The sequence below is a fragment of the Bidens hawaiensis genome, unplaced genomic scaffold, assembly GCF_021521415.1.
Source record: "Bidens hawaiensis isolate Kalapana, Puna unplaced genomic scaffold, B.hawaiensis_p1.1 tig00011233_1, whole genome shotgun sequence".
Lineage (NCBI taxonomy): Eukaryota > Viridiplantae > Streptophyta > Magnoliopsida > Asterales > Asteraceae > Bidens > Bidens hawaiensis.
In genome coordinates, this window is record NW_027491875.1 from 503,122 (window position 1) to 521,410 (window position 18,289).

An 18,289-nucleotide genomic window follows, 5' to 3' on the forward strand; every position below is an offset into this window, starting at 1 on the left:
GTTTTCTTTTGATACATTTGGGCACTGTTTTGAAACCCGGCCCGGCCCGGCCGGTCGGACCGGTCCGACCAGGACCCGGTCTCAGAACTGGGCCGGATGAGGCATTTGACCCGTTTTCGAAAAACCCGGCCGGGTTTGGCGGGTGGCGTTCGGCCCGGACCCGGTGACCCGGCGGGTCGACCAATAAAACCCATTTTTTATTAAATCTAAAATGAAATGTGTATGGTGGGATTTGAACTTGAGTAATTTCCTACATAGAAGCTTTAATAATTACCCATAAGCCAACCAACCAAACTTTATTGATGTCTTTATTAATCAAATATATATGGTATATATTCAAAAAACAATATATGAAACATAAATAAGCATTAAAGTTTGTTATTATTATTATTTTTTGTTATTATTAATTTTTATATGTATATGAATTATATATATAAATATATATATATATTTAAATTATTTATGACATCATCCGGGTCAAACACCGGTCCGCCCCCCGGGTCGGTCCGACCTTTGACCCGGTAAGACGTCCGGGTTAACGTCCGGGCCGGGTCTGAAAACATTGCATTTGGGTCTCTTGCTCCCGATACTGCTACGTTTCTAAAAAGAGTTCAGCGGGTCGTGCACAGTAACTCAACGACGCCGAAGAACGATAATTTTATTTTCATCGGTTTTGTCATTCAATAGGGGGTGGCGACGCATTTTGTTGCCCGCTTAACTGCCTCTTTATTGTAATTGGATCATTTTATTTTGAATGAAAATTTCATTTACTCAATCAAATACTTTATATAAACATATTACACAAGCCAACTAAAAACTCACCTTGGCTTAAGCTGTGTGAGCAGTGTTACTTCACCTTCATCCTTGACACAAATTAGGCAAAATCTCATCTTTCCCTAAACCAACCTAGCAATTGTTAGAAAAGATGGTTTCAATCCAATTCCTCCTCATTGATTACTTTAATGTAGTTTCAATTTTGTGAGCTTTCCCAACACGCAATATGGTGTTGTTGTCCTCTAAATAGATTAATCTCATATAAGGACGACAATTTAGACACGTACATGAATACACGACTTTAGCAAGTATCGTGTATGGCTTTAACATGTTTTGTATACTAAACAGGTAGACACAAATCGACTTGTTACTTTTCGTGTCTAAACATGTAAAATACTCGTTTACATGCTAAGTTAATGTTAGTAATTGATTAGATTTTTTTATAACTAGAAATATAGTAATATAATATGTATTGCACCCTAACTACTTAACCTTAATTCTTTTACACCCACAAACAGTTGTCTCTTAAGGTACCCGATTCGAACCCTCTTCTGAATTGAGTGCAACAATACGCATCTGGTTAAGTTTAATTAATAATTTGTTTGTTAGAAGATATAAACAACTCTTATCAAGTCTTATCGTGTATATATGGTATTAACAGGTTCACTTCGTGTTTGAAAAATAATACATGATAAGTTTTCATGATGTGTATCTACATATGTTTGGTGTTCGTATCTTATCGCATTCGTGTTTATCATGTATATGTATACACAATATGTCAGCCTTATTCTTGTATTCCGGCCTCTGAATGGCCTTGTCTTGATTTATATACAAAATGATTAACTCGTAAAATGAGTTGGGATTTATCCCACGGATGGTGCCAATGAAGAAACACTAAATGACCCCAGGCGGATTACGGATAATCTGGGGGTTAAATAGATGTTTCCCACGAGGGGTTAGATCCGGCAAAGATGGTTCTTCTGATAACCTGCAAAACAGACACCGTGAGCTCGTCACTGAGAAGGGGGGGTACCTCCTTGTGACCACCCTCCGGCGTGAGAATCAGACTAGATTGCTCTTGAATATAAGTGTATATTAAGAGACTGCTAGAGCAGATATCAGGTATAAGATGTAAGATACAAGATAAGATGAGATGATCATACCATTTGGGGTATTTATAGCCGAAGGTAGGTTTCCAAGAGGGTATAGCCGGCTGAATAGTATTCTGTTCTACCAACTGTGGCCTACGCACGTGCCATGCTGACAGTTGGTGGGTAGGCAGCGGCTGCCAGTGACCAGGCCTGCTGTGTACTATTCCTTTTCCACCAACTGCAGGCTATGCACGTGGTATGACAGGAGTTGGTGAGTAGGTAGCGGCTAATAGTGACATACAGTACAAGAGCATGCTGCTCGCCATACTGTTGTCAATGGGCTGTCGTATCTCTGGTCAGATCTTTTGCCCATACCTCGTCAGGTACAGTACAAAAGATCTTCCAGTATCGTACGGACTGGCTCATTTGGGCGGGAGTATTCCCCCTCCCGCCTTTGTGCGGGATTGTTCCCGGCTTTGCTCATTCCTTCAGGTGACTACTGAATTATTGAGAGCTAAGTGCCTTGTGCGTGTAGCCTTGCTGCGCGGGTGGCCTTCCCTGATGGCTTGTATCCGCAGCTGCGGGAACAGGCGGAGTACTTCACCATTGGGAGGTATTTCCTGCGGGAACAGCTTGCGTACTGCGCGTAAGGACGTCACGTCTCTGAGCATGGTGGGTCCTGCGGATCCAGTTGGTTTCTGCGCAGACGTCTCTCTTCAAGGTGAGTCTTGTGGGTCCAACTGGGCTCTGCTGGGACCTACCTCTTCAATTTTAAATCAAATGTGCTTCATTGATTTAGTTCCTTGTTGGTCATTTATAGACTTAAATTTGCATTCATTCTTCAAATGGATAAACACCATGGGATTAAGCAGATCAACGGACACACCTGTGCGCGTGTATCATGTGATTAAGTAGATCAACCGCATCCAGTTTTGGAGTGTAGCTCGAACTAGAAAACAAATGGATCGGGGTGGGTCCAATTATTGTGTTTTGTATATTAAAGAGATGAATGGTTAAAAATAAAAGGGTACTAACGCGGCAATGTTTTTAGGTTTTTTTGTTTGGTTTGTTTTAGGTGTTTTTCTTATATGCAATGACTAGGCTTGTTTTTAACATTTATTTTTGTTTCTTTATTGTGGATGGTCTTGAAGCATCCTATACCATGCTTCATACTCATCGTTTAACCAAATTACGAACTGTCATTGTCGCCTCTTTAAACCATCCATCATCTTCTCCCACAATAGTCCCAATCTCTACTTTAGTGTGTCTCATCTTTACCATCGAATTAGTGGATTCATACATGTGTCATATGACTCATATCCCTTTTATGATCTCAATTGGTTAAAAATTAATGAGTGAGTTCACACAGGTATTGGACCTTATTTATGATCTTAAATGGTTAAAAAGATAGAGATTATCATCGCGAGTAACACAACTTTAAAAGGACAAAAGCACCCCCTAAAATTCTAAAACCGACGTAACAATCAAATATCATGGGTAACACCTTTGGATCCGTGTCGCAAGCATCTAAGAATCAGTTAATAAACGTACTTTCTACATTAAGAAAGTAACTTTGTTATTATTACAAACAAATAATAATAATAACAAAATGACACTACAATCTTCTTCAATATCCAGGAAACAGATTCATATCAAAATAAAATCACAATGCATACTACAATGTAATTAATTCAATAATAATCCATCAACAATAAAACTTCAAAACATTAATTATGTTGATACATTTCACCAAACAAAATAACAAACACACATATCCAAATTCACCAAACCCTAACCAAATAATAATAATAATACCACCACCGGACTTGTAATTTCTTTCACCGGCGGCAACGAGTGATGGCTGAGCACCCTCTAGTGTACGGATGCACCGGACCTCTGGCTCTCCAACAGTCATGGGTATAATACGACCTGCCGGAGCGTGGAGGACACGGCACTCTGTTCGCCGCAAGTGCACCGTACGATATGTAATACCTCATCCTCTGCCAAAACAAAGACCTCCGACCACCTCCGACCATCTCCATCTCAATCTCGTCAATGCTGTCGTAGAGACTAAGGATGTCCGGTTTATTCGGATCTATGAGATCTAGTTCTTCGGCGCGTGAGAGTGATAGCAACACCACAAGCACAAGTAGTGTGATCTGAGTGAAGAGAAGAAGTGATGACGTCATGGGTTTGGTTAGATAAGATGTCTAGTTGATAAGATGTGAGAATGGAAGTGAAGGAGAGTTGGAGGTTTATGGAGAGGAGGAGTGGTGGGCCCGGAGAGTCACATGGCGGGAGTTAAGTTTAGTTTACCACATACAGCTGGTGGTGTTTTAATGAGGACTGTGGTGGACCTGAAGAAAGAAAGTGTCTGTCTCGATAATGGTGACCGACGAATGAATATTATTATTACTAGTGGCGGTGATTAGTGGTTAATGCGGCGGAACATGGTGGCGGGATTTTGTGTTTTCAGTTTTTGTAGGCGTTAATTCTGGCGCCGATTGGTGATGTGTTTGGTGTAATGTAAAGGTAATCATAGTTCTGGTGTTTTGTTGTGATCATAAAAGACAAACGACTTTTCTTTTAAAATGGAGTTTTTTGGATTTTTTTATTGGTTTTAATTATATTTTTTTAATTTAAAATTAGGAGGAGAATTGTTGACTGAATAAATTAATAAAATATGTCTACGTTTGAAGGAGTGTTAGAAACGTGTGACTCCAAATGATGGTCAACGACTCTGAGTAACGCTATGGTTTAGGTGTGCACATGGTTCGATTAATATCGTAAGATTAAATCGTGAGTGAAGTGGTAACGTTTTTGGTTATCAAAAATCAAAACTAAGCAGTTTAAATTCAAAACCAAATCATTACTAACATTTTGATTATCTTGTCTTTTGGTATCATATTGTGCAATATAATGCACACACTAGTTCCTAATCTTCTTCTTATCAGACCGCGTTGGTCTCTTAAGTACACCTCATTTTGATTTTTATGCGTCGAAAGTGCGCTCGGTATCTTTTCTTGCCAACTCTTGCACCTTCTTGTACATTTTTTCACTTGTCTCGTTTGGTTATGGAAACACTTTCACAAACGTAGACCAAGGAGTGTGGATTCCATCGGTAAGATAGTTTCCATGTCGGTATTTTCACTCATTTACATTAAATGGGTAGTCATATGCGGTTCCAAGCAACTCGGTAGTAAATATTGTAGATTGTTTGACAACATTTATGTTGGTGTACTAACCCGACAGATCAAAGAAAGCAAGCCAAAACCACAAATCATTTGAAGCCACCGCTTCCAACATTATAGTCAGGTATTGGTGATCAACTCGCATAGGCTTGTTGGACACATCCTCCAAACCCATTGTGTGCAGTCTATACTATCGAGCATCCCTAGAAGTAGATTTTTTCTTCATTTCTTGGTCTTGTTGTTGAGGTTTTCCTTTTTAGTAGTGGGCTTACTCTATAAAACTTTTTGAACAAGCTATTAAGGTTAGGAATCGACGAAACCAAAAAAAACATTTGTTGTTTTCTCGATGTTTTCTCACGTTTTCGATAAAACCCTATCGTAAAAGTATTTTAGCTATACTTTGGCTGATATTAGTAGATGCTACTCAACCACAATTTTTTTATACATTTCGGTATTACCCATCCGCCAAGAGAGTTTATAAATAAATACAAATATTAGGTATCTTCCTTGATTTAAAAAATCACGAGGGTTCAGGTCCCTCCACCCCCAATCTAACTCCCTAATTATTTATTGAAATACGAGAGGAGATCAAATTTAAATTTGACGTAGTGGATACTATTGATTAAAGTCCAAGCAACAAATACTTTGGATAAGGATAAGATGTAATGTTCGTTCTCTTAATTGAATTTTAATAGAGATTCGGGTTTTATAAGTTATTTGGAAGAACCAGATTTTCGTCGAGCTATAATCAAAAGCTCTAGCCGTATTCAAAGGCATAAAATGGTTATTTGGGGACACCCAGTTGAGATGTGATATGATTGCATCGCAATGCTTAAGAACACGATCTAATAGATCATTGTATCGAGTAGGTGGATCATAGTCTTTTACCATAACAATGGCTGCACATGGTATAAATGTACAATGTCATGGCTAGTCGGTTTACGCAAGAACGCATCACCGTATAAAATAACCATGGCATTACAAAAGTATTCAAGACACTCACGTAAAGTCCTTTCGGTCATACTTAAATACTCATTGAATTTGTCAGAAGAATTACCGGTTGAAAGTTTTTTGCCGCCCGATGTGCAATATTGTAAAGTAGTGAACTCGTGAAGCTCTTTTTGTAACTAGAGTTTGGCCCCTCTTGTAAGCATTCAATTTAAATATTGCTTTTGCATATCCAAAAAGTTTTTTTTAATAAACGCTTCGACATTTGAAACCTAGCAAGAAACGTAGCGTTATTGTATTTTGAGGAATCAAGTAATCATCCATTAGAATATCTATGTTTTTATTTGCTTTGTTGGCTTTGAGAAATTGTAGACTTTCTACGTCACCGTCGTCAAAGTCGAACTCGTCTGATGACTCGGGTACAACCAATACATTAAGATCCATTTCGTAGATAAGAAAGTTGATTAAAGAGTAGAAAAAATATAGCATGAAGGAATATTTTAATGTAAAATATTTGGAGAAAATTAGATTTAACTTATAGAGATTTTAAAAATTCATTTATTCCAGTTGGCTTACCTGATGAACCTTGCTGAGCTAACGGCGGCAGTACACATTTCAACCCGAGAGAGAACCCTAGGAGAGCCAGGTACCAAAGGAATAAAAATTAAAAAACGACGTCGTCAGGTTTTGGGAAAATGTCACCCAAAAGCCATATAACAAGTGGCTGGTGAGTCGTTGAATAATAAAAAGTCAAAACCCAAACCTGCAAATCAAATCACTACACAAATCCCACTCCCTCTTTTGCTCCTCTTCAAACATGGCTACTTCCGACCTCAAGAAAATACAGATTCAACGACAAGACATCGTAAGTTTTTCATGACACACTCCTTTGTTTCGATTCACAGTAACAGAGTTGCAAATAATACTTAAAACTATCCAATTTGGTAGATATCATGATTTATATATGCTTGATTCAAATTGTAATCACTTCTATTCTATATTTTGAATTGAAGAATGTAAATATGTAAATCAGCTTGCTTGTTGCCCGTTTACCGGCCACTTTATTGTAATTTTATGAGTTTAGCAATGAAAATCATTATTAAAAAAATTAAATCAATATAGAATTAGATGACGACTATTTAGGGCTAATAATCATGCAACTGCAAATCTGCAATGAAATTAGGCATGTATTGATTGCAGACATTTGATGCATATGTGGCCGGCAAAGACGATGCTCCTGGAATTGTGGTTATTCAGGAATGGTGGGGAGTTGACTTTGAGATCAAGAACCATGCCGTTAAAATCTCCCAACTCGCACCTGGCTACAAAGCCCTGATTCCAGAGTAATCTATTCACATGTTTCAAGCACATCACTAATGATCATAACTCATAAACATGTTTTAAATTTGTTCTTTCATGGTTTCAGTTTGAACCGTGGAAAGGTCGGTCTTGATGCTGCAGAAGCACAACATTTGATGGACGGTCTTGATTGGCCTGGTGCCGTGAAGGATATTCAGGCTTCGGTTAACTGGCTCAAGGCCAATGGCTCACCAAAGGTATAATATGGTGTTATTGACACGATGATGCTCTTAGTTATAACTTACGTTTTTAACTTGTTTGGTTAAACCATAATTAATGTGCTGCTGATATAGGTGGGTGTGACCGGATATTGTATGGGTGGTGCTCTTACTATCGCGAGTTCTGTTTTAGTCTCGGGGATTGATGCTGGTGTAGCATTTTATGGTGTGCCACCTCCACAGCTTGCAGACCCTGCTGAAAGTAAAGTACCTATACAAGCTCATTTTGGCGAATTTGACAATATAGTTGGATTTTCAGATATAAAGGTATGATCTTGTTAACAGAAGTGTCAAATCATTGACTTTTATTGATCATCATGCATTAGTAGGATATAATTCAATCTGAGTTGACTTTGCTCAAGCGTGTTTAAATGGGCTCGGGTCAAAATGGTCATTTGTTGTTTGGGAAGGTTGTCTATAAGTAATCATAAATTAAATATCATGAAAAATTATATTATTACAACAATAATAACAATCTAACTTGTGAAGAAAAATATTTGGAGGCAGGGGTGTAAAGAGTATAGCTGAGCCCACGCAAATCTAGGATTGAGCTTAGCTCGTTTAACTTTGTAGTGCTCGAGCTCGGCTCGTGAGCAAAATTTCAAGCTCTAGCTCTAGCTCGGTTCGTTTATTATTTATTAATTAATTTATGCACATTGATAATTATTATTTTATATGTTTATATATGTAGTTTTTATATATAACTATTATTTGGTTACTTTATCCTAATGTTATTTATAATAATAATTATTATACATGAATAATAAAATTTTATAATTATTAGACTCGTTTTGTCGTTTAGGCTAGCGATCCGACTCGAGTTTGAAAAGTAAAGCTCGGGCTTGGTCTCGTTTATAAAAAGGGCTTATTTTTAGGCTCGAGCTCGTTTAAGGTGGGCTTGATTTAGGGATGACAATGAAACTCGAACCCGAAACGTGAAACATTTGGGAAGGGTAATATCGATCCCATTAGGTTTTGGAACGGGTTTGGGATTACCTTTGAAATTTTTTTCGGGTTCGGGATGGGCTTGTGATTAGTAATATACCTGATCACCCGATTGCATAGGCCCGATTACCCGATTATATACCCTAGTAACCCGATAAAATTTTATTTATTTTAATTATAAACATGTATTAGCATACTTTTAAAATTGTTCAACTCAATGACAATTGTTATCTGAAAGTCTCTTGAATTTGATCACAGATATTATAATCATTTATTCCTAGAAATAAGATTGCTACTGACTTACTACACTTTGAATTCTACATGACTCTATCCTATAGCCTTTAGGCTAGCGATCCGACTCGAGTTTGAAAAGTAAAGCTCGGGCTTGGTCTCGTTTATAAAAAGGGCTAATTTTTAGGCTCGAGCTCGTTTAAGGTGGGCTTGATTTAGGGATGACAATGAAACCCGAACCCGAAACGTGAAACATTTGGGAAGGGTAATATCTATCCCATTAGGTTTTGGAACGGGTTTGGGATTACCTTTGAAATTTTTTTCGGGTTCGGGATGGGCTTGTGATTAGTAATATACCTGATCACCCGATTGCATAGGCCCGATTGCCCGATTATATACCCTAGTAACCCGATAAAATTTTATTTATTTTAATTATAAACATGTATTAGCATACTTTTAAAATTGTTCAACTCAATGACAATTGTTATCTGAAAGTCTCTTGAATTTGATCACAGATATTATAATCATTTATTCCTAGAAATAAGATTGCTACTGACTTACTGCACTTTGAATTCTACATGACTCTATCCTATAGCCTTTAATAGTCACTACACTATGAATAGCAGTTTTAACAACTTGTATTATTAGAATGACCTGCAGTAAATGCAAAAGTAATGTTCCATTTGGTTATATGAATCAAGATGTCTAATTATTACAGTAATTTTAGTAGAATGAATCCATCATGAACACTAGAAAAACAATACAGAAAACCCCCAAAAAAAATAAAAATACACGCAACAAAATGATACTCCATTTTATTGTAGTTTACTGGAATCATAATAAATATTTTATTGTAAATTCTTGATTAGTTATATAATGTCAAAACCCGATAGATACCCGACTGGTTTGAGGCTTGAGCCGGGTATAAAACCCGATGGGTATCCCCGAAACCCAATGGGTAATTACCCGATAGGTTTGGGACGGACTTTAATAATCGGGTATGGGTTTGGGAATACCTAAACTCGACCCAATTGACCCACTGCCATTCTTAGCTTGATTCGAGCTTTGAGCAACATAGTAAACGGTTTATTATAAAAAAAGAAAAAAAAACAATGAAGTTGGGGCTTATAAGCTATTTTGTAGGCTGCTAAAGCTTTGGAGGAAAAACTGAAGGTATCGGGTACACCATACGAGGTACATGTGTATCCAGGAGTGACACATGCGTTTATGAACACTTCTCCGGAAGGTAATGCGAGGAGAAAGGGTATGGGAATGTTAGATGACAACGAGGCCGCTGCTGACTTGGCATGGTCTCGTTTTCAGTCTTGGATGAACCTTTACTTGTCGGTCTGAAGCTGAATTACAAACAAGGTATCAAATAATTACCATGTTATAATAAAACTGAAAAAGAACACGAGTGATCCAAAAATGGTGTGTATCATTTGTAAAACAGTTTTAACTCTTCAAGGTGAAGACGTGACGTTGGTTGTTAATGTTGACATCTACATTCTGGATATAGTATATACTGCATAATGCATCTGGTTGTTTCAACAACCGCGTGTGGGGTTCTAAGTTCTAACGTTTAACATGTCTAGTGACGAATTAAATCTAGACCCGTATCTATGAGAAACTCCCTAAAAGTGGTATATTTGATCGATTCATACTAGTTAGGGCGTGTTTGGGTACATGGTTTGGAATTGATTATTCCGACTTGAAATCATTACAAATCAGCTTTTTAATATTACAAATCTGAAAGATAGTGAAGGTATCCATATTTTCCAATAGAAAACAGATTAATTGATAAAATTTGTTTTAAGTTTAATTAAGCGATGCTGAATCTATGCTAGTGAGATATTAAGAGACTATTTTACATATACGTGATCAATGAGGTGGCAAATGGGTTGGGTTGGATCGAACGAGTCATGGGTTAAAACGAGTTTGAGTTAGAATGAGTTTGGGAAAACGAGTCAATTATAAAAAAAGTTCTTTTGGTTTGGGTCAGAATAGGTTAGAGTTGGACTGGGTTTTGAGTTTTTTATTATTTATTTATTATTTTTTACTTTTTTGTGAACGAGAATAACAGCGGAAACATTTTAGTTTTTTTAGATTTTTTGTTTTTTATTTATATTTTAAGTTATGATTTTTTTATTTTATTTTTTGAATTTCTTTTGAAGGGTTTTCTATTAAGATCAAAAACCCTCAAAAAAATATTCAAAAATAATAATAAAAAAATTATAACTCAAAATATAAATCATAAACAAAAAAAGTAAAAACACTAAAATGTTTCTTACGTTTTCCTCGTTCTATAAAAAAAACCTAGCATCGAAACGAAACCGAAAAAATCAACGAAATGAAACAAAAAGCCAAAATCGGACCACATCAATCGAAATCGAAAAAATCAATCAAAACGAAACTAAAAGAATTCAAACCGAACAAAAAAGAAACTAAAAAAACGGACAAAAACGAGTCCGGAATCGACCAAAAAGAAAGAAAAGAAACCAAAATCCAACTCGTCACGGGTGAAAACTCGTTTTGGCTTGAAACCTGAACTGAACTTGTTCCAATCTGAAACCTATTTCGTGTTGAAACCTGCCTTGTACGAAAACCCGTTTCGATCCGAAACCTGTCACATTTCCTTAGGACACTAACCCACATCAACCCATTTCTTTAAACTTGTCGACTCATTTTAACCCAAAAATAAAATGATGGAATCTCAAATGACTCATTTTGACCAATTTAGTTAAAACCTTTTACCCTAACCAATTCATTTATTTTTTAAAACTACTCAAATTAACCCATTTCAATAGATCTAATAACTTAATATTATATATATGTAATAACGTAACAACACGTATACGTAATAATAAAATTTATTGACATTTATAACATGTTGCATTATAAAAAGGAAAATTGGTTTTTAATAATCCTAACTATACCCTGTTGGTAAATATCAGTCCCAACTTTACACTTGTCTGCTGACAGTTCTAACTATTGGTCTATATGTTTTTAACGGGCCGCGGCTAACGGTTGATTAACTCCGTTAGTCTGAAGCTTACGTGACATGCTTTGTTGTCAAAACCTTTATTATGTGGCATTATACGTGGCAACTATGCATAATAATAATAATAATAATAATAATAATAATAATAATATAACACAGATATTTAAGTTCAGATCCAAATCATCCAGCTTTCATCGTCTTCTCCGTCTCCACGTTCACCGTCTTCTGCGGCGACACTTTCGCCGCCGCCCTCACCATCATTCGACGAGTCATTGACCTCTATGTATCCAAAATCCTTTTCACTTTAATTTTTTCCAACTGAACGCCACTGATGTCGCCGATCATTGACCTCAACACAATGGTGGTGGTGCTTCCAGCTGGCTGGAATTACAGTGGTAGCGTTGAACCTCCATTTTCTCCACGGCCATGGTGGTGGTGCTTCGTTCTTTAAATCCTCCGCTCCGGCTCTGGCGTTGAACCTTCGTTTAGACTGAAAGCTCAAATTCTGACCTAGGGTTTGTGTCGACAGCCGTGAATAAATGGATTCTGCCATTGAACAAGAAAATTGAACTTGATTAGGTGAGTGGTAGTGTTAGTTGCATTTCTTGGCATGTTTTGTAACACTTAAACGCTCAATTTTCGCCATATACAATGCATTTATCGTACATATATCAAATTATTTTGTGAAACGTTTGTTTTGGTGGAGCGGAGTCTACTTTGGGTCGTTTGTATTGTTTTTGTAGGAGCGGAGCGTTTGCAAGAGGCAATAAGCTAAAATGGCGGATTTATGTTTAGACGAACAAGCCGCAAGAGTGAAAAGATAAATTAAACGAAGCAGTAGTCAAACATGAAACAAATTGCAAAGAGTTGACAAAATTGTTGTGACCAGTTTCAAGAAAACAAGCTTTACACATTGCAGTTAAAAGGGAATTCAATATGGTGAATTATTAGAGTTCATAAATGATGTGTTGAAAAGTCAATATTGCCAAGTGTGGAAAAAGAATAGAAACAAGATGGTGGTGATTGATTTATCTTTGTACAACAAACTCAACATAATAAGTGAGCCTATTATTTCGTGCTTTCCACCACCCCCGTGAATGTTAAGCTAATTGGTTTAGGCCATCTAGAAGCCCACAAAAGAAGCATATGGCCCATAAAGAAAATCTCTCAAAGGCTTGAGGCTAATTGGCTAAATATATAAGTTGTTCAACAGCAGGGGGGGATCGATCGTTTTTTACAGCAGAGAGCATACAACCCTGGGGTTTTTGTTTCTTGTTTTGTAAGCTTTATTATTTTTAATGTTTTGTTTATTGAACGTTTTGATTGTTTTAGCCACAATGTCCGGCTAGATCAATTTAGTTTCAACACTATGGTATTTTGATTTTAATTCGTAACTCATGTGTAATGATTATGTGATTCTCTTGTTTGAGTGGTTTGTTTGTTTAATTCTTGAGCTTAAACCCGGTTCCACTCCGCTATATATATTAGATTGTTAATAAACTTGATCACCTTATTAATTTTTTCTAATAAAGTTCATCAATATTTAAAACCCTAATCAGTTTTTAAGTTTTGATGAAAGGAACAAATAATGTTTTGAGTTTGTCTATGAACCCAAAATTATTATAGAGTCACATGATCTAGTTAAACACTCCGAACGGCGTGGGTGTTTGATATAATCGATACTTCTATCACGCGACCCGCACACTAAGATCCGAACGGCGTGAGCTTGGAGTAGCGGTTGGCTCTAATCACCGAACGACGTGTGGTTAGACATTAGATAGAGTGGATGTCCGAACGGCGTGACGTCTAGTATTGATACAAACCGTTTAAACATAAAAAATCATTGCACCATAATTGTTAATGATCATAAGCTAGAATTAAATCAAGTAATTGTCTTAGTGTTGGAATTACTTTTTATATATTTGAATTCACTTTTCTTTTATAAATTTATTTTCGTTAGTTTCAAGTTTAAATCAAAACCCCCTTTTAAAACAATCGTGTCTGGACCTGAAATATTTTTGGTATAATTTAGTTAATATGTATCCCTGAGGACACGGACCTTACTTTCGTTCATACTATTTTTAGTGTGTAAGTTGGTTTATTTTATTTGCTGGATTCGACACCCATCAGGTAGTGAAATTAGGGTTTGGATTTTGGTGAATTGAAAAGGGGGAAAACATTAGGGGTTATCGGAGATGTAGGTGTGGGATGGGAGCTGGTGGTGGGTGACGGTGATTTTGTGTTTTACGGGTGTGTGGAGAGAGAGAGAGAGAGAGTAATAAAATTAAGAAATTGTGCCACATAATCAAGGTTTTGACAACAAAGCATGCCACGTAAGCTTCAGACTAACAGAGTTAACAAATCGTTAGTCACGGCCCGTTAAAAACAAATAGACCAGTAGTTAGGACTGTCCGCATGCAAGTGTAAAGTTGAGATTGATATTTACTAATAGGGTATAGTTAGGATTATTTAAAACCAATTTTCCTTATAAAAAAGGTTATACAACTTTTGAATAGCAATATAGCATATATGCTCTTTTTATCAATCACAAGTAAATGTGTGTGTATATACACATATATTCTATGTATTAACCTATTACGTATAACAAATCACAAATATCTTGCGTACAAATATCTGATACTTTACGTTTAAACAAGCACAAATATCCCATCAAGTTCCCATGTGATGTAGTCCCCCGTATATATCTGTGTAGGGCTAAAAATAAAATATAAGGCTTATGTAATATTAACAACATTTACCGGTTACCGGTTTAGTTTTTGAGCCTATGTGCCGCTACTAGACACGCAAATGCGTAGTGGGGCGCCCCCCAAAGCGCCAGCCCAGGGCGTTTGGGCTATGGAGGGGGAACACTTTCTACAAAGTGCCGAGTCTTGTTCCTCCTTGTCAATATAGCCGTTAAAAACTATTTTATTTATTAACTTCCTCCTCAGTATAAATCAAACATACCAATTTTTTTAAAACACCACAACTAATTCTTTCATTCTCTATCAATTTTTTTTAATTACAACATACTAGCTTTAATTTTATATATAATTTACTATAAAACGATTACAATAGAGTGACAGGAAAACGGGAACAAGCTGCGCCGCAACCCCCTTTCAAATAGCAAAGTCAATCCTGCTAAAAACGAAGCTTTGGGACCTAGGAGCTGAAGAGGTTCCGTGTACGACACGCTGAACCCTACTCAAAAAATTCACAGCCTTTGGGGCCAGAAAACCAAATGTATCAAAGGCGAATGGTAGAAAGACATGCTGATTATCTAAACAAGCTTTCTCGTGTTTAACAACTTTTCCCGATTCAGCCTTCAACGCAGCCTGCCCCACAACAAACCCACGGTCCCTGAGCCCAACAAGAGGAGACACTCCTGTAAGATCCACACAGACGTGTTTCCCCCTGCCTACCCGAACACAAGAATATCAGCTGTTCAAGTAGACCTCCCTTCCAGAGGATCTGTGAGAAAGTTAACAGGGGCCTCCTTTTTAGCAGAAATCCCTGCTCGTTTAAGAACATCAGACAGAACATCCATAACCAAATCATGTATGTATTTAAAGCCAGACAATTCTTTGCAATGCACTGCATGGTCACCAAAAGAATCCAAACAGGCCTTGCGATAAATTGGGCAAGGCTCATCAGTCGGGAACATAGGGATCATTAACCGGTACTTAAGGATAGCCCGATACTCAAAACCCGACATACGTTGGCCTAATCCTTCAACAAGGATGGCTGTTAGAAACTCTTGAGCCCGAGGAGCCCGAAGGCATTCAAACACCGTCTTTTGGCGAGGGGATAGATCAAATTTCACTTCTAAACTTTGGACGATTCCACTAAATAAGGCACTCACCACAACATGTTGGGCTTTTTTTTTTTTTGGGGGGGGGGGGGTGTCCTTATTAGAGAACCTGCTAAGATCAAAATCTGGAGGTGAAGTACGTAAACGATCCATCGCACAACCATAATCAGAGTCCAACCCATAAATATCACAACCCCGAAGAATATGGTCTTGCAAACACCAAGATTGTGCTCTCGAAGCCACAAAAGCATATGTAGATACATCCTCGGCCGAACATAGACCCAACCCCCCATAACGGGTCGGAAGTGATGCCAACCTCCATTGGAGATCCCCAAAGAACGGACCTTCACAAACCACAATGTCCTCAATCGCCCTTCGAAGGCCATTGTCAAATATAGAAACAGCTTCCCCCACATACATAGGTTGGCACATTCTCAAACCGAACAAAAGCTTGGAGACTCCCATACATGAGCGAAGAAAAAGAAGCTCGCATTGAGGATCACGAAGTCTTGGGAGACAGCTCATCAGTTCCACAGCACTAGATGCCCTTTTCAAAGCCAAACTGCTGATAAACCCCGCATCCCGGCTTACAGCGTCACCAAGGAGTTTCACGCCAAGCACCGACTTTCCAATCCCGCAGGGGAACAACCCTTCCTGTACCTTCACCCCATAGCATGTTGGCCAAAATAACTCTGTTTTCTTAACGTCTAATTCAAGACCCAAACGAGGCCCCTCAGACATGATAATATCTAATGCTTTGTCCACCTCTCTAGTATCCCCGATAATCGTGCCATCATCCAAGGACCAAGCATGAAAGAGAAGCTTGCACCGATCTCTGATTTGGTGAACAAGTGGGTGCAAAACCAAGGCAAAAAGGAGAGGCCCAAGAGGACCCCCCTGTTGAACCCTAGTGGTGGATTTAATGTAAGTATCACCCACATATAGCCTAGCCGACTTCCCATATAAAAAATCCACCCAAAGAGAATTGGAAGGACATCGACTTCGGACCTCATGTAGAAGGGTTGTCTTATCGACTAAGTTGAAGGCATTAGAGAAATCAACAGAAAGCATAGCCAATGACCCATCCGAATGAAACTGATTTAAAAACCTATTTGTGCTATGGAGCACAGCCTCTGCCCCACTGGGGACTCCCACCCCAAATTGAAAGTCACAGAGGTATTTAGCCATCTCCTTCCCGACACCCCTCATAGCCACCTTAGAGACCAACCGCCTCCAAATGGCCCCAACTGTAATAGGTCTAATCCCATTGTCCAGTTTAAGCAACGGCGTAAGGGGGGCAGACACAACAAACCCTGCCAACACCTTAGGACACCTTCCCCCCCAAAAAAATTAACAACCGCAGAAATAGCCTTGAGAAAACCATCCGCAATCGGAGACCCCTCTCCGCACAATGCATATAAAATGTGTTGGGCTCGCAATCCGTCCCGCCCACACAAAGTCCCTTTAGAGAAAGATTTAATGCACCCAAGCACACTATCAACGTCCACGACAAGGGGAGACTCAGAAAGCAAGGAAGCATGCATAATCGGAGGTGCCATGATGGGATGCTTATTCAACAGAACGCTCTAAGTATCCTTACCGAAAGGTGCAACCCCTGAAGAGCATAAAACTTTGACCACAGCAGTGAAATGCCCGTCCGCAACTTTCCGCAGACATTGTTTAACATTGGCGCCCAACTCGGCGTTATCAGACTGGGGGACAAACGCATCACCACACGGGGCATCTTTTAGGGGTTGGTGAAAAAGAGATATAAGAAGCTCAAAGAAACCATCACCGTCACCCCACGCGGACAGCGACCGTTGAATCATCTGGCATTGCTCAGACTTTCTATTACCAGACCTGCGTTGCTGACGATTAGAAGGTCTGAAAACTCGTAATGTGCAACGTGGTAACAACAAAAGTTTCACCCACGCCTCAACAGACTTTGGCATAGCCGCCACCTTACCCAGAGCACCCACTAAGGCTTGGGAAAAAGCCGTACGACAACTATGAGGAATGTTTTTAACAGTCGTAATAGGAAGAGTGAAGACACGCTCAAGGAGAGCTACATCCACCTCCACCCTTCCCACCACGACAACTTCCCTCTCAATCGCAATCCCCACTATCAAAATCAAAAAAAAAATCTCCCATTCTCTACCCATCATGAATCCATTCAACCATTCCATGTTCGGTTTTGGACAATTTGCAACCAACCAACGCCTGAACACCACCCAACCGAACACAACATAACACAACCGACTCAACCAGACATCACCCAAGCGAGTCAACCGACCCCCACCTTCCCGGCCGGTTTTGAATTTCGACTCTAACATGTTGTCACTCATACATGCAAATATATAGGGATGCCGACCAATGTACCACCCGGTGTTTTTAACCCACCGACTCCTCCGAACTTCCCAATGACACAAGATGAGACGGTGCCGGAGATGCAACTCAATCCGGTTTTTCAAGACGAGCCGAAGACACAACCATATTCGAGCAAATCTAAAAACCCCGGATCGAGCAAAACCTTACGAGGACGGTCAGACAAAAAGAAAGATGTGACTGAGCCTCGTACTAAAAAAACATCTCATGTAACATTCGTTAATTTTCAAAATACGTTTTTTTGAAATCCAACCAGTTTTGAAATTTTATGTAATTAAGATCATTATTTATTATTTTATGATAATGTTAATTTTATGACTTTTATCTTAAGTTCC

The 18,289-nt window shown here is 38.5% G+C and overlaps 1 protein-coding gene and 1 pseudogene across 1 annotated transcript; one reads left to right on the forward strand and one right to left on the reverse strand.

The window, feature by feature from the left end:
• Nucleotides 1-3,703: 3,703 nt before the first annotated feature.
• LOC143537609 (protein RALF-like 34 pseudogene) lies at nucleotides 3,704-4,054 on the reverse strand (annotated as a pseudogene).
• A 2,738-nt stretch (nucleotides 4,055-6,792) lies between these two features.
• Nucleotides 6,793-10,321, forward strand: LOC143537605 (uncharacterized). The gene is made up of 5 exons (XM_077031339.1): nucleotides 6,793-6,869; nucleotides 7,205-7,347; nucleotides 7,431-7,560; nucleotides 7,657-7,848; nucleotides 9,901-10,321. Exons 1-5 carry the CDS (start codon nucleotides 6,822-6,824, stop codon nucleotides 10,108-10,110), a joined length of 723 nt encoding a protein of 240 aa, XP_076887454.1. The 5' UTR covers nucleotides 6,793-6,821; the 3' UTR covers nucleotides 10,111-10,321.
• Nucleotides 10,322-18,289: the final 7,968 nt, after the last annotated feature.